This window comes from Hemicordylus capensis, chromosome 3, assembly GCF_027244095.1.
Source record: "Hemicordylus capensis ecotype Gifberg chromosome 3, rHemCap1.1.pri, whole genome shotgun sequence".
Taxonomy (NCBI): Eukaryota; Metazoa; Chordata; class Lepidosauria; order Squamata; family Cordylidae; genus Hemicordylus; species Hemicordylus capensis.
Genome location: NC_069659.1, coordinates 248,291,977 through 248,309,677, shown reverse-complemented (window position 1 = coordinate 248,309,677; position 17,701 = coordinate 248,291,977). Strand labels below are relative to the sequence as shown.

The 17,701-nt window shown below is 45.1% G+C and overlaps 1 protein-coding gene and 1 long non-coding RNA gene across 8 annotated transcripts in view; one reads left to right on the top strand and one right to left on the bottom strand.

Moving 5' to 3' along the window:
- BLNK (B cell linker) overlaps positions 1–17,701 on the top strand; it is a 170,403-nt gene that overhangs the window by 74,409 nt on the left and 78,293 nt on the right. The window contains exon 1 of one of the 7 annotated variants that reach the window (XM_053304891.1): positions 11,026–11,158. The exons of 5 other annotated variants lie outside the window; for them this stretch is intronic. In XM_053304891.1, the coding sequence (XP_053160866.1) occupies positions 11,079–11,158 (80 nt within the window). In that variant the 5' untranslated portion in view covers positions 11,026–11,078. Of the gene's footprint in view, positions 1–11,025; positions 11,159–17,701 lie in introns of those variants that run through there. One more of the 7 variants, XM_053304894.1, reaches the window with a different exon arrangement.
- Positions 1–17,701, bottom strand: part of LOC128349033 (uncharacterized) — an 83,197-nt gene that overhangs the window by 34,613 nt on the left and 30,883 nt on the right. The gene's annotated exons all lie outside the window — the stretch shown is intronic.

Genomic DNA, 17,701 nt, shown 5'->3' with positions numbered 1-17,701 from the left:
CTCTGTATGGCCTATGGCTGTAATAAATTGATTGATTGAACTCCCATAATCCCCAGCCCCAGTGGCCTTTGGCTGGGGATTATGGGAGTTTAAGTCCAATAACATCTGGGGACCCAATGTTGAGAATCTCTGGCCTAGAACACCCGGCTTGTGGGGAAATCCCCCAATGCACCATGCTCCTTGAGCAGTGCATTGAGGGATTTCTCGAGGCCGGGCTGCATTCCCGCAGCCTCCAGCTGGGTGTGTTGCTGGGAGCAGTATGGTTTGCATGGGCACACAAGTTGTGTGCCCAAGTGTAAAGTAAAGATGATCATGGGGGGGAAGGTAAGATCAATACTGCCCTCCCCCCCACTCCCCCCACCCCATTCATAGGTCATATAAATAACCTTATTATGTGTGGTACATGTATACAGGTGTCTATACACATGCACAAGTTTTTGTGTACATGCATTCATTTTACAAGTTAACCTGGATGCAGAATCCCCTCAAATGTGGGAAAGAGGTAAGAAGTATATTACTCTAAGTGCATTGAACATAATGTGTGAACAAGTGTGTGTGAATGCAGGTCTGTACTTACATTCTACACAGAATTCTACAAATTCTACAATTCTACAAATGCTACAGATTCTACACAGATCATACGTGTGCTGAACAGAACATATGAATAGATATTGTGCTCTAGGCCTTACTGTACATAGAACAACACTTTCACATTACAGCTGCTTTTCTCTACTTTCCAGTAATTGATCTTTTATGTCGTTCATATGGATTTCTTCTTAGCAGCTAACTTTTAGAAGAAAGCATATTTCAACCTCTGTGTCCCTATAGTTTTTAATGTTGAAAAAGTACATACAGACATGGAGGAACCGCAATGTTGACACAGAAGAGTATTATGCAACAAAATAAACCCAGTTCCTCTGCCATTATGTGTCAATGTATCCTAATAATGGAAATTTAAAACCCCTTATATTCCATCTGTTTAGACACCGCATCAATAATGGAAAAAATTCTGTGGCAAGCCATTTCCTAACAAATTTGTGACTTAGTCTTGCATTTCTTCCAAAAATATGGAAACATTTTTAATCCAAGTTGCTTAGTGAAAAACATTTTAAGAAACAATCTTCTACATTTTCTTTATCATTCATATATATATATATATTTATTTATTTATTTATATATTTATTTATTTATTTAAAAACAGCTGCATAAATGGGATATTAAATGTTAAAGGATTCTGGAGTGCCTCTTCTGCCTCCTAGAGACTTTGAAAACTATTCAGATTCATCAGCGAGGGAGAGAGGGAGGAACTCCCAACTCACCACCCTCAGGATCAAACCTACAGCTTAAAAACCCAATCTTCATAGTGATGGGGAAGCATGGTGGGTTAGCCAGTACCAGGAGGCAAGTGAAGTGAGGTGACCAGGTGAGTGAGGAGCAGGATGACCACACTCATAAGCACAGCCCTACTGGATCAGGCCCTTCTAGTCCAGCATCCTGTTTCACACAGTGGCCCACAAGATGCCCCTGGAAGCCGAGGCAGGAAGGCATGCCCTCTCTCCTGCTGTTACTCCCCTGCAACTGGCATTCAGAGGCATCCTGCTTCTGAGCCTGGAGCCTGGAGATGGCCTATAGACTAGTACTCAGACTAGTAGCCATTGATAGACCTCTCCTCCTTAAAGTTATCCAAACCCCTCTTAAAGCCATCCAGGCTGTTGGCTGTCACCACAACTTGTGGCAGAGAATTCCACAAGTGGATTATGTGTTGTGTGAAAAAGTACTTCCATTTGTTGGTCCTAAATTTCCTGGCAATCAATTTCATGGGATGACCCCTGGTTCTAGTGTTATGGGAGAGGGAGAATAGTGTGAAAGATAGCATGTCCCCAGTAGCACATTTCCTTTCAGGCCTTGTATAGTCACCCACAGGGTTTCTGTGGAGGATTCCGCTCCTCCTAGGAACCTACAGTATTACTCCACCTCCCAGGCGCCCCTCCCTGTCCTTTCTATAGAATTTATATCCAGGGATAACAGTGTCCCACTGGTTCACACTGTTCCACCATGTTTCTGTTATGCCCACTATATCTATTCCTTTGTTAGCAATCAGGCACTCCAGTTCACCCATCTTGGTTCAGAGGCTTCTGGTATTGGCATATAAGCATCTATACACTGAATCTCTTACCTGGTGTATGCTATCTTTGTTTTGACCCTTTGATCACTTTGACCAGCTAGCACAGACTTCTGCCTGCTCTTTATGTGGTTCTGCTCTGTCACCTTTTGTTTTATCTGAATCTTTTACACCCTCATACCTTAAGGGATGGTATTCGCCAAACCGGATACTGCCCAGCTCCTGTCAGCTATTCCCCAGGCGTCATTTTAAAAGCTGCTCTGTGATGTTTTTGATTTTAAGTGCCAGCAGTCTGGTTTCATCTTAATTCAAGTGCAGCCCATCCCTTTTGTACAGGCTTTGCTTGCCCCAAAATGTATCCCAGTACCTAAAAAATCTAAACCCCTCCTTCTGGCACCAATGTCTCATCCACACATTGAGACTCCTCAGCTCTGCCTGTCTCACTGTACCTGTGCGTGGAACAGGTAGCATTTCCGAGAATGCTACCTTAGGGGTCCTGGACTTCAATATGCTACCTATTAGGCTAAATTTGACTTCCAGGGACCTCCCGACTACATTTCCCCACACTGTTGGTGCTGACGTGCACCACAACAGCTATCTCCTCCACTGGGCCAGAGGAAGGCCAGTGGCAATCAGCGTTCTACTGCCACTGCAGCCCCCTAGCCCCACCCCCTGCATCTTATGTCAGATGCATGGAGCATTTAACCACACCCCCTGCACCTGCTGCCAGATGCGGGGGCATGGTTTAGCTCCCAAACAGGGCCATGCGGCCCCATTTTTAACCTAAATCATGCCCCTGCATCTGACATTAGATGTGTGTGTGGGTGGGTCTGGGGTGCCAGGCCCCAGGCAGGGAAGTCACCGTGTGGTCAACATGTGGGTCACAGACCCATCTCTCTGTGATTGAATTGCCCACTACAAGGAGGCTGTGCGAGAGGATATGGGCTCATCATCCATGGAAGACATCCCTTCTAAAGGAGTATTTCCCTCTTCCTCAGACTCATGTCCTCCTTCTCCAAGACTTTCATTCTCCCCAACAGCAGAGGAGCTATCAGCCTTAGAGTGGGATGCCTCTACCACGTCCCTGAAGGTCTCGTCCACATGCCTCTCTGTCTTGTCCCCTGAGAGCCAGGAGCTCTTTGCACCGAACACACACCCATGACTTCTGCCCATGGAGCAAATAGTCATCCATGCGACACTCTGTGCAATACACTGGGAAGTGCCCCCTTCCCAGTCATTCACACTCGCTGCACCATCATGGAGGCACCACCTGAGACCATCACCTTTCCTCATGAACAAGCTGCATGCACAGTCATTCACACAAAAAGATACACATATATGCAGACACCTGTACATGTGTACTGTGTAATGTCTGAATAGGGCTAGTGTGATATATTGATTTAAAGAGTGTGGGGTTTGGAGGTGGGAAGCCAAGATTCCCTTTTTATATGTAAGTGTGTGTAACAAAATGCTGATGGCTAGTTCTCTTAGAGAAAGAGGAATTTATGTGGATAAGATTTGGAGCAAAGAAGCCATGGAGAAAAGGGACTGTTCAGTGTCACTGCCACTTTCAGTTGGATCTTCTTCTGCCACCCCACCCACTTTTCTCCCTGCAAGGTTCCAGATGCACCATTGCAGGATAAGCATATCTCTGGAATCCTATGAGGAGAAAGGTAGTACTCTTAAAGTATACTCCTGACTTAAGGGGAGTAATTGCAAGGGGAACGTGATGGGTGGGGGAAAGGTTAAGCACCCCTTCCCCCACCACTTCTCTGCTGCATTGACATAATTGAAGAAGCCATTATGTTCTATAATTTTGTCTTTAGTCTAATCTAACTTGAAGTTTGTTTGTTTGTTTGTTTGTTTGTTTGTTTGTTTGTTTGTTTGATATACAGGTGAAACTCGGAAAATTAGAATATCGTGCAAAAGTCCATTAATTTCAGTAATGCAAATTAAAAGGTGAAACTGATATATGAGACAGACGCATTACATGCAAAGCGAGATCAGTCAAGCCTTAATTTGTTATAATTGTGATGATCATGGCGTACAGCTCATGAAAAGCCCAAATCCACAATCTCAGAAAATTAGAATATTACATGGAACCAAGAAGACAAGGATTGAAGAATAGAACAATATCGGACCTCTGAAAAGTATAAGCATGCATATGTATTCAGTACTTGGTTTGGGCCCCTTTTGCAGCAATTACTGCCTCAATGCGGCGTGGCATGGATGCTATCAGCCTGTGGCACTGATGAGGTGTTATGGAAGACCAGGATGCTTCATTAGCGACCTTCAGCTCTTCTGCATTGTTTGGTCTCATGTCTCTCATCCTTCTCTTGGCAATGCCCCATAGATTCTCTATGGGGTCAGGTCAGGTGAGTTTGCTGGCCAATCAAGCACAGTACACTGTATACTTTTCAGAGGTCCGATATTGTTCTGTTCTTCAATCCTTGTCTTCTTGGTTCCATGTAATATTCTAATTTTCTGAGATTGTGGATTTGGGGTTTTCATGAGCTGTACGCCATGATCATCACAATTATAACAAATTAAGGCTTGACTTATCTCGCTTTGCATGTAATGCGTCTGTCTCATATATCAGTTTCACCTTTTAATTTGCATTACTGAAATTAATGGACTTTTGCACGATATTCTAATTTTCCGAGTTTCACCTGTACCACCTAGTATAAAAATCTCTAGGCGGTGTTGTGTGTTGACACTCTAACCCCCTGAGCTCCTTGAAGGATGAGTTAAAAGTAAAATAAATACATAACTAAATAAATCAAAACTAGCCGATCCTGCACAGAGCATCACTCTTTGGGGCCAGCGGTTACCTCTCCCCACCCTTCTGCCCCAGTCTCTGCTTCTGGGCCAAGCCACCTCCCCACTACCAGTTCTGCCCCCCCCCCCCCGCCGCCACTTTCTTTTCCCCTTCTTGGGCCTTGCCTCCACAGCCGGGCTAGGCCCGCCACCTCTGGCCTCCATGGCTGGGCTGCCACCGTGGCAACCAATCCTCCTGGGTGCACCTCAGCCACTCAGTCGCGTCCGCCAATCAGCTGGGCTCTGGGACGCACATTCCAAGGCACACCCAGGAGAATTAATATAATAGATAAATTCTGAAGCACAAGAGATTTCATAGACTGGTTTTTGTATAGCAATAGGAAGATCACATTGTCTGATTTTGTCCTGAAGCGCTACATTACATAAGAACAGTTCCATTTTTAAGCCCCTGGATCCCAAGCCTGTGGCCGGATTTTTTATCTAGACACCTGGTCAATTTAGGGTCATTAAGCACCCTCCAACTGACCTCTGTGTCAAAAGGCAAGACAAAAATGAAACCTCCTAGTGATATGAAGAATGTTGATTGTGACAAATAAATAAATAAAAAGCAGAAGTGTTAAATGTAAATGATTGTTGCATGAACAGTTGCAAAGTGAATCATGAAGACAGATCCGGCATGATAATATGCTATTTTGGGCAATGTCTTTGTGTACTTCACAGATGAGAAATGGAAACGTCCAGCCTGTAGCAAGCAACCAGGCATCTTGGGTCTCTACTGAAATTACTTGATGTTGTGTGGCATGCTAGGGATTGCAGTCCTTTAAAAAAAGATGCTGCTAGAGTGAGTGGCTTGAGGATTGTAGACTTTATATACAATGTGTTGCAGCCCTATTGAAGCCCAAAATAGCCCAGAACTGCTAAACCAGTTTGCAGTTTAAAAGCTATAGATGAAAATAAATCCTCTAGCCCCCTCTTGTTCTGCTTTATCTGTTCACTTGCAAAGGAATGGTTGAAGTGGATAAAAACACTATGTGAAAGAAAACTGAAATCTTTCAACTGTTTTCTTCATTGATACTTACTCCTAGTATTCACTTCAAAAGGGGCTTTCCAAATACAAGAGAAATGAGAAAGAAAAGCCATATATAAGAAATATGTGTGAAGATTACGAAACACAGAGTTTAATGAAGATGTAGGGTGCCAAGTGGAAGATCCCACAGCAACTCACCATCTATCATCCATTAAGGCTATTTCCTTAATTGAGTTTCCATAAGAATCCACTTTAAGGAGTGAAAGAAAGTTATAGCAAGGCTAATTCTGGAGGAGCATTCCAGAGAAAACGGGAGCTGGTGGTGTGATTGGAATGAACACAAGAAGCTAGAACAATTCCAATAATTTTTCAAACCTACCCTCCTAGTATGCATTAAAAAATACTGTAGAAATTAACTACAGACTGTACTATTGATGCAAATAGTTATGAACATATTTTCCCCAGCATTTGACCACCCATAACAAGATCAAATTGCTAGAGATTGTACCAGGCACGCAGTTCCACAGAGTATAAGGACCTATGGATAGGTGATGCAACAAAGACCTGTGGATACCAGGGCCTACAACAAAGATCTCCAAATATCTGAAGAGCTGTCACACAGAAGGAGGAGCAAACTTGTTCTCTGTTGGCAGGACTCTGAGGGAAGGATTAGGACAAATGGGTTGCCCATTGAGAGCAGGACTAGAACAAATGGGTTGAAGGCCCGTAACCGGACCTTCTGGAGAGGTCCGGTTATGGTTGCCACCAGCTCATCTGGTGGTGACTCGGAACTGGGCTTTCTCTGTGGCTGCCCCAGGGCTTTGGAATATGCTCCTTGCTGAAATAAGAGCATCTCCTTCTCTGTTTGTTTTCAGGAAGACCCTCAAGACTTTCCTGTTCTCTCAAGCTTTTAATTAGAATTTTAATAATTTGTTTTATATTGTTTTTATTGTGTTTTATGTATTTTAACCTGTGATTTTAATGTTGGCATCTGTACACCACCTAGATTTGCATATCAGGAGGTATAAAATATGATTGGTTGGTTGGTTGGTTGATTGATTGATTGATTGATTGCAAGGAGGCAGATTTAGGATCTACATTAGGAAGAAGTTCCTGACTGTAAGGGCTCCTCAACAGTGGAACAGTCTGCCTCCTGCAGTGGTAGGTTCTTCTTTGCTGGAGATTTTCAGTTGGAGTCTGGATGGCCATCTGTCAGGGATTCTGTAGCACTGGGCAAGGGGCTGGATTAGAAGACCTCCAAGGTCCCTTCAAACATCCATGATTCTAAGATGTTACTTGGAGGGCACCATTTAGAAATGAAGGCATCCATCTCTCACAGGGCTGCTGAACTTTGGCCCTCCCACAGATGTTGGCCTACAACTCCCATGCTGGGGAGTATGGGAGTTGTAGTCCCTCAAAAAGCTGGGCAAAGTTGAGCAGGCCTGATTTCTCTCTCTTGTGTTTTCAGACCACATGTGATCATTATTCAGGAGCACCTGTATTTCTGACCCCAAGCTCTGTATATTGTGTACCCATTTTAAAGACAACTAATGGGCCTATACATGGGGAGGGTACATAGCAAAGCATGAACACCTTCGCTTAAAACAAGGATGACTGTTTGATTGGTGCTGATAACTTCTGCTCTACAGTTATTATGTGGTATTGAAATATACCAGGGGTTGGTTTTTTTTCAGTTTAATTTAGACTTATTTTCTCACTTATTAAACTATGAAATGGCACCCAGGTGTCTCTGGCACTCAGGAGGAGGTAAACTTCACAGGAGACCACAGAGCAGAGCTCAGGGGATATACTATTGTGATGTGCAAAGTCAAGCAAATTGCAATAACCAAGGTATATAAAAGCACTGCACATGTGTAAATCTAGTAGGGTCACTTAGCCTTTCAGGGGGGAAACTGATACTGATTTTATGTTTGAATTAGGTTTGTAACCCTCATAGCTCAAACGAAGTTGGCATTCACTAAAAAGTGGCTTGTAAAGCCTCCTAAGTCATGAAGCAATAAGAGGTTCCAAGATTCCAAGTTATCTCCCTGGCATCTCCAAGATAGGGCTGGCAGAAAATCCTGCCTGCAACCTTGGAGAAGCTGCTGCCAGTCTGTGAAGACAATACTGAGCTAGATAGACCAATGGTCTGACACAGTATAAGGCAACTTCCTATGTTCCTAACAAGCATTGCAGTTCTGATTGAAGAAACATGCCATGTTCATAGCTGGGAGGGGGATGCAGTGGTACTCTTTGGACTGGACTTCCAGGCATAGGTCCAGTCCCCCACAGGCCTGGGGGACCTCCAAATGCTGAGAGGCCTACTAATTTAAGGGGCAGGATTGTCCATGCAAAATGTGGTATCTCTCTGCAAGTCAGTGGGAAGTTTCTTATTGAGAATCTCTTCCCCCCACCCCCCCACACACACCAAAAGAGGGGTTCCCCCCACCTTTCCCTTAGCATGTTCAGGTGCAAAAAATAGTGCATTGCAGCTTATCTGGTGGAGGTGAGGGGCAAAAGGCCTATAGGTCCAAGCTCCAAAATTACCTAGGTGCACCTCTGGGGGTGGTGGTCACTGAATGGACACTTGGTGGTTAGCGCAAAGCCTACTCATGCCAGATGCTCACCATTTCCCTCCCTAGAGGATCCACCTCCTTGGCATACATCTCATGTGGTATCAGCACAGGGTGTGGAGGGCAGTTGGTGGAGAAGAACTACTACCCTCTGATCTGCCTCAAGGATTTTCAAGAGATGAGGAGGCTGAATCCTGTGGAAAGAAGATGGAACACCCACAACATACAAGAAGGACATTGCAAAGAGATCGGGGAAAATATTTGCATGCTCAGAACTGACTTGCAGCTGAAAAGGTTAAAAGCAAAACCGAGATGACAAAGTCAGCTCAGCTGTCACTAACTTAAACTAACCGCTGAGGCTGCAAAGGTAGGCTTGAAATCCCTAATGAACTCTCAGGGGTGAGCAGATTTTCCAACTTTCGGGATGGGGGGAATCCCCTCTGTAGCTCCTTGTCTCTTCCTCATAACAGCACAATATATCTAAAGTAAAGTTGTGCCGTCATCAGGGACTCCCGGCGCCCACAGAGCCCTGTGGTTATCTTTGGTAGAATACAGGAGGGGTTTGCCACCTCCCGCGCAGTATGAGATGATGCCTTTCTGCATCTTCCTATATCGCTGCTGCCCGATATAGGTGTTTCCCATAGTCTGGGAAAGATACCAGCGGGGATTCGAGCCAGCAACCTCTTGCTCCCTAGGCAAGTTACTTCCCCACTGTGCCATTAGGTGGCTACCATATGTACATTTACTTGATCTCCATCATTTATACAAGTCACAGCATTCAAGTTTTTTCTTGGCACACAATTTTTATTTGCATAATTTTAGCAAATTTAGCACACTACCTTGTTTCTCCATTCCTAATTGGGAGCCATGATAAGCATGCTGTAAGGCCCACCATCCCTTAGGGCTGGAACAATGGGAACAGGAAATATCTTCAGAAAGTGCTGTCTCAGGGCACCTTATCCTCTACAGGATTCTCTAGAATGCTTTCACCCACATTATGTCTGTTAGGACCAGAGTAGGGCCAGCGTGAGTGCTGCTGTGAATAGCGACCTTTCCCTGGGCAGATGGGAAGCATTCGGAGGTAACCTCTGTATCTATATTTGGTTTTGAATGTCTGGGATCAAATGATTTTTCAACAAACACTTCTGGACAAGTTATAATCTCTCATTCTACGTTGCCTCTCTGCAATGATAGTGACAAAGCAGCATGAAAGACCCTGCCCACCACCTCAATATGATTTTCAAAGGGAGGAATGGAACAAGATAGAAGAGGAAGTGGAGGAGAGAAGAGAAGCAGGGAGTAGAGATATGAAGACCAGGGGGAAAGGGGGGATTGGTCACCCCCCATCTCCCCCCAGAAAAAAATGCTCCCCCCTCGTTTTGCCCCAGGCTTTCCTATCTCTAATAGAAAGACACTCTACCCCACAACTCTCCTCTCTTCCACTTCTTGTTCTGCTGGATCCCTCTCTTCTCCTTTTCAAATCAGAGCAAGGCAGCAGCTGCAGGCAGATATCCTTCTGCTGCTGCTGAGCCGGCTGGTGGGGGTAGTGGCATTTGATGCCCCACCACAGGCACCCAGAAATTTGGGGCTGCTTCTGTTTTCAGCAATGTCTTGGAAAGAAAGCACCATTATTGTACTTGGGAACATGTGAGCTGTGTGTCTCCAGTTTAAGACCACTGCCGCCTTTGCTGACATATTGAGGCAAAGTGTACATGCAAAAAAAGTTACAAAGCTGCCACTGCACATCCCCAAAACTATACTGGATGAAGATTAGTGTGAATAGCTGCAACAAAACAAAGAGAGGGAGCAACGGGATGAACCTGGATAACACGATGCATGCACATCCTCCGCCCACCCTAAGATCTACGGGCTTGGATCTCGCCCACTCTTTGGAAGGAACAGGAGAGAAGGGCTGATGAGTCGGTCTGACAAGAGACCCATCAAGCCTGCTTTCCCCAACAGCCATATTCCTCTGGGAAGCTTCTAAACCGGATGTGGAAGCAACCGTGCTCCCTTGTTTGTCTCCAGCACCTGGTTTACGGGGTCTGGACATGAAGGGCACCCAAAGGAAGAAGCAAAGGCACAGTGTCTGCAACAGATCGTGCACTTTATCAGAAGCATATTATCAGCAGCGTGCTAAGCAAAGCAGCCTCTTCCAGACACCGCCACCAAGGTGGCACGCTCCAGCCACCAGGAGAAGGAGACGGGAAGTGTCCCAAACCAATCTCATCATCATTCCATTCGGATGAAATGCCAGAGGCACATGTGGAGGAACAAAGCGCACGGCAAGAAGGACTTCAGCCCCAGACGGAGTTGGCTGCCACGCCCAAATAGGTGTGGATCTTCTTCAAGTTAGTACAAACACCCTATGACCAGCCAAGCTGGCTCTGTCACATGACGGACTCGAAACATGAAACCCGACGAGGCGCTCGGGCAAGTTTTGCTTCTCCTCAAACGCACGAGGACTCGCCTCCCTCGTCTGCTCTGAAAAGGGAAAATCCTGAGGGTAAATCCATCGCCGCGCACATCGGCTGCTCGCCTTCCCCTCTAGGGAGTCGCGGATGTCCCTTTGACTCGGATGCCCGTTTATCCTAGGCAATCGGCAGGGAGAATGGACAAGTTCAATAAAATCACTGTGCCAGCAGGACAGAAGCTAAGGTACGATTCTCCTTTTTCTCGCCTTTTACTCAGAGAGTATGACTCAGGAGGTAGCTTTTTGCCTGCTGTGCCACATGATGAAAGCCTGGAAAGTGAAGCAGGAAGGATAAATACGCTTGGAGAAATCAGGCTGCCACTTTTTCTGGCAGGGCACGTGTCTGTGCCTTTATGTGACAGGCAAACACTTAAGGGGAGGTTTTCCCGCTCCGCTGGAAAATCTCACCTGTTGAATGTCTGCCTGTATGTCAACTCTGCTATTAAAGACATAGTAGCCCAACGGGGGCGGGATCCGGGGTAGTTTAAAGCTCTATAAGCCAGCATGTACTCAGAACCATTCTGGATCCTTTTGTTTGTTTGATGGCGACAAGGATGCTCTCTTTCTTCCTGGTTTGTACTTTGCTGAAAGCATGGGAAACGTTGCCATATAGCACAGGCTTATATGCATCCTTCGCTTGTGTGGGCGTCACCTGTGCTGACCTGCCCTTTTCCGAGTCTGTCTTGAAGAGGATCAGGATGCCAGTCTGGGCTTGTGCAGCTGGCATGAATCAGAGGCGTGGAATTGGTGCCTTCAGCAACTTTCTAAGCAATTCTCAGAGTGCAAAAACAAATCGTTCCCAATTGTCAGTTGGTAGCCAAAGGGATCAAATGCATCCCCAAGAGATTTAGGGCTGCCCCACATTTGACATAAGCAAACCCAACTCCTGCATGTACATTGATATTCTGCATGTGTCTTTAAACTAAGCAATCCAGCAAAATGCTATGAAAGATCACAATCTGCTGAAGGGTGGGGAGAAAGCATATGAAAATAAAAAGTAAAAACAAACTACATGGGATGCCACTTATCTGTCAAGTGCAACTGCTGGAACTCTTTAAGTGCAGATTTATTCTGAACAAGCCCCCTTGAAAAGAAGAACTAAAAGCACAGTGATGCCCAACTCTATGCCAGCTCTGTTTATTGTGCTGAGTCTTGCACAAGAGAACTCTTCACTGGATTGTACCCTCTGTAGTTGTTACTTCTGCATACGTACTGGGATTTCTGTTTTTTATGATGCACCATTTACCAACTGCATGATTTTACAAAGAGCTGTCTAGCCTCAGTAAGCATCAGGAAGGAATGGAACACAACACATTAGTCTGCCATTTGTAATGGGAAGATTGTATGCAGGAATTCAGAGACACAAAATATGCTGAAAATACAATTTGACGTTAACATATTAGCAATACTGTACGTGGGCAGTAATGAACAGGTATGAAGTGTTGGCAAACATGCCTCCCACATTCATCACTAAGCTTCAGGCCCTGGTATGACATTAAGGAAGTTACAAGAAAACATGTAATTCACTTCTATCACTACATATTGGATAAGGCAGCTATTGCTGCAAGCAAGCAGTTGGTAGAGGCTTGTTCAGCAGTAGCTGGATATCTAGAGCCTCAAACAGGGCCCTGTTGTGCTCCATTCCTTCCTAATGCTTACCCAGGGTGTTTTTCACATGGCAGGCTTTACTGTGAGGCTTTACTGCGAGTTCGAAGTTGCACCCCAAAACTGACAGAAAAAGTGGATTTTTTAAAACCCTGGATATAAATCAGGCTACACTAATGAGCAATGAAAAGTCCGGAACATGTGTGAAGTGCTCCCCGATAGCTCGCAGGGACTTTGGCGATAAATCTGGCCGATATGTGAACGCACCCCCTCCATTCCGGAGGAGATGGCAAGCTAAACGCCCAGCCTAAACAGCTCTGGAGATTTTTGTTGTCTAGACCCTAGAGAGCCAGGATATAATACTTAAAATAAAGTAGACATATGAGATGGTTAAGAATGACCCCTCTTATTCAGTGCTGTTGATCAGGCTTTGTTTTGTTGAAGGTTGGAGAGTGAATTAACTGTTATACTGAAAACTGCCTACTGCATTACATTTACAAGCAGTAACATGTCCTAACTGCTAGATAAAATACAAAACCCAAGACTCAGGATGACTTCCCATATAATGTTGCAGGAAGTACTGAAAAGCAGAGGTATTGTACTGAGAAAATTTGCACATCTGTGTTGTTCCCCCCCCCCCCACTTCCAACATAACATATAAATGGGGAGTGTCTACCTCTCACTCATGGCAAGTGATGAAATTCCACATTCGGGTACAATCTGTTTCCGTCACAACCACTCATGACGATAGAACTTAAGAGGCAAGCAAGGTAGGATGAAGGCTAAAGATAGCAGAGCTTGTTAAGAGAGCTGTAAAGATCACGAAGTGGAGACTAAACAGAAGCCAAAAAATGGAAATGAAAGTGAAGCTTTACAAATGTTTTATGAAGCAATTCAGACAAGTAGAAGAAGATTGACTGTTCCAGATATAGGGAGCAATATGACAGAAAGTACTAAGGTGTAGGGATGTGCAAATTGATTTGGGTACAAATCGATTTGTACCTGAATCTAGCTGATTCGGGTGATTTGGAGACAAAACAAATCACCCCTGCGGTCCATTGGCTAGATTCGGATACAAATCAAATTGCACCTGATTCGATTCAAATCGACTCAAGATTCAGATGCTTCCTATTAATTCCCCCAGATTCCCAGCTTACATTAAAAAAAAAAAAGCTAAGCTTTAGTCCTTGTAGAAGTGGAGTTATGGAGCAAAATATGTGGTTGCTATTTTTCAAGTGTTTGGATTCTTTGGTGTATAATAACTTCCCCTCAATGAATCCCTATGAGAATTCATTACACACTTTCATTTCTTCTATTCATTTTGACTGGCTTTTTGACAGTGCCAACTGTCAACTGTCATGTGCCAACTACACCTCACTCCCACCTGCAAAGCAGTGGGGTACTACTCAGTTTATGTTCTAGGATTTTTTTCCCAAGTGTTGAGACTCTTTGGTGTCTAATAACCTTTCCTCATAATGAATCCCTATGAGGATTCATTACACACCAAATAGTCTAAACACCTCAAAAATTCCTAAAATATAAGCTTGTGGGTTGTAGGGTAGTTGGAACATGGGATGCCACTAATTCCCCACCCCCGCCTGCAAATCAGTGGGGTAAAAATGAACAGAAGAAATGAAGGTGTATAATGAAGACACCAAAGAATCTAAACACTTCAAAAATACCTTAAAAATAAACTGAGTACCCCAGTGTGTGTGTGTGTGTGTGTGTGTGTGTGTGTGTGTGTGTAGTTGACACATGGCAGTTGACAGCTGGCACTGTCCGATGATAGTCAAAATGAACAGAAGACATGAAGGTGTGAAATGAATCCTCATAGGGATTCATTATGAGGAAAAGTTATTGTACACCAAAGAATCCAAACACTTGAAAAAGGACTGCACATTTTGCTCCATAACTCCACTTTTACAAGGGCTAGAGCTTAGCCTTTTTAAAAAATGAAATCTGGGGATCCGTGTTAGGGTTAGGATATGGCAACTCTGAATCCTCATTGTTTCCTATGGAGGAAATGTTCAAAATCATTAAAAACTAAAGAAATTCATTTAAAAATAAACCAAGTGTCCCACTGCCTTGAAATTTGGGTGGTAGGTGGCACCCATGGGGACCTACCCACCAGCCAAATTTGGTGCCCCTAGGACCTTGATAAGTGGTTCGAACCAGTCCAAATCAAATCAAAGCAAACAAATAGAATCTGGGGTGATTTGGAGGGGGTAGATTTGAATACTAATCAGTGGTGATTTGTTTTGGGCAGAAATCGAATTTAAAAAAATTGATTTGTGCACATCCCTACTAAGGTGGAATGTAAGATACTAAGAACAAGGAGGAGGATATCAGAGGCTGCCACTTTTTTCTGATAGATGCATGTGACTTTAACAGCTGAATGACAGTAGGGGTGTGCACCGGACCGCGGACCTGCGGCTCGGCACTGGGGTGGGGGGGTCCATTAAGGGCGGGGGGGGGCTTTACTCACCCCTCCCGCGCTTTGCTGCTTCGGCGCCATAATTACTTTAAAAAATGCACCGCAGTATCATTTGCCGCTCCGGGGCTCCTTCTTGACTGCAAAATCGGGCGGCAGGATACTTCCCTGCCGCCCCCAAAGCCCCCTCAAGCCATTTGAGCGCTTTAAATCTCGCCCCGGACCTAGTGCTAAAGCGCTCGGGCGGGCGGCGGGGAGATGTCCGTCCGTCCGTCCGCCCGCCCCCTTCCCTGCCTTCTGCGAAGTGCAGGGAGCCTTCTGCGCGCGCGTGCACAGAAGCAGGGAGCCTTCTGCGCGCGCGCAGAAGGCTCCCTGCACTTCGCAGAAGGCAGGGAAGGGGGCGGGCGGACGGACGGACATCTCCCCGCCGCCCGCCCGAGCGCTTTAGCACTCGGTCCGGGGCGAGATTTAAAGCGCTCAAATGGCTTGAGGGGGCTTTGGGGGCGGCAGGGAAGTATCCTGCCGCCCGATTTTGCAGTCAAGAAGGAGCCCCGGAGCGGCAAATGATACTGCGGCGCATTTCTTAAAGTAATTATGGCGCCAAAGCAGCAAAGCGCGGGAGGGGTGAGTAAAGCCCCCCCCCGCCCTTAATGGACCCCCCCACCCTAACCCTCCCGAACTAAAACCACCCCTTGTCCGGACCGGTTCGGAGGCCAGTAGAATGGCCTCCGAACCGATCCGTGCACACTACTAAATGACAGGTAGAAAGGCAACACATGAAGCTTTCCCTTCTCATTATATTTTCATGTTACACACACATTCCCATCACTAGCAGAATTGTGCCCACCTGGCCAAAAAAACACCTGAGTAGTGAGAGAAACTATTTGTTTTCCCCAAAGCTTATCCTGTTTCATTTTGACATGGAGTGTTAGTAGACCTAAACCCTGTTCGGACATTATACAGAGTAGGGATGCCGACTCATACAGAGCAGCTCTAGTAGTAGCACACTTGGAAGTCTGCCCCCAACCCCTGCTGACGAGCTCTGAAAGTCTGACCCTGGCTCTCCATACTTCACAGGAGAGGAGAGGTCCTCCCATGGCATGGGATGCTGAGTGTAGAACACCTAATTGTGGGGGAAATTTCTCCTCGTGTGCAGCATTTGTCTCTTCAGATAAAAACTGTGAGTACGGAGAGCAGGCGACAGGGTTTCAGAGCATGTCAGCATGGAGGCTAGGCTTTCAAGCATGCTCTTGGAGATGTTATATGGCTGTACAGCACCCCTAATTCCTATAACATCTGAACACAGGCCTAATGCTATGCATCCACATGTTTGTATAATTACATACCTGCCAAAATGTCCCTATTTCCCCATTCACCTGATGGGAATATTATCTTATCCCCTATATGCCCTTTATTTTCTGCCCATGAGTACATCCTGAAGTATGTGTGGGAAAACTGACTATAGTCCCTGGTAGAGCATCAAATAATGGGAGTCATTGTAAAAGGACAACCATTACAAGTGTACACTTTTCAGCTAACCTAACCAGATCTCATCTGTACAGTTGCTATTCTGCTGTTTTCCCTTCATCGTTATAATCAGGTCTAATGGTAGCCAGTAAATAGAAGAAGGAACATCAGTAGTATAGGCCACAGTCTTCTGCCTTTCGTCTAGCCTGTTCAATATATAAACAAGTGCTGGTCTAAGTTAATAACATGCTTTCTCCCTTTTACTCTAATAGAACTACTCATGCTTGAAAGAAAGTATTTTGGTGACCTTTCAAGGTATGGCTTTAAGCCGACTTATTTGGAAGCAAACCTCAGTGAAATCACTAGGATGTACTTCCTGGTAAATATGGAGAGGCAGGCAGGCATCTATCGATAAGCAGAAAGTACACATGCGCCTATGTAAGAAGAAGCCAAGAAATCACTGCCCAGGTTAGAAACAGAAGTAGCTGCCTTACACCCAATCAGACTGTTGGCCCGTCTAGTTCAGCTTTGTCCACACTGACTACTGCAGCAGCTCTCTGGGGTTCCAGAAAGGGGTCTTTTCCAGCACCTACTACCAGGCAATGCCAGAAATGGAAGCTGGGAATGGAAATGGAAGCTGGGAAGCTGTACAGAGCTGGTGGTCTTCCACTGAGCTGTGGCCATTCTCCTAAAGTGGATACAGGTAGTCTGAAGTGATGGCCACACTTATGGTTTTGTTCTTCCACAGAACACCCACTTTAGGGGAAGAGCCTAAGAGCAACATGAAGAGAACAGTGTGTAGTAATGCTGAGGAAATCATTTATTTTCCTTTCGGAACAGAAAAGTAAATAAAGAACAGTGCTATCTTGGACATTAAGTGGCAGCAGCATTGCTAGAGCTTAGCCAATTGCTTCACAAAGCCAGCACTTCTTTGAGCCCCAAAGCATGATTTTTCAGCATGTAGTTTTATTGGATGATATCCCTGTGGTTTGTTTTTTTTTAAATCTCTTCACAGTATTGCATTTATAATTAGAGCTATCAACCAATTAAAAAAATAGTTTATCACCTGTCTTCTAACTGATGAGTCACTTAATCCATGATTGAGTTCTTATTCCATGGAATTGTATGTGAGGAGCTGCAGAAGAATGGGGATGTACACGGAGTGGGGGGGGAGGGATGTACTGAGTTGAAAGTAATGCAGTGCAGATGACATTTGTCTTCGGGG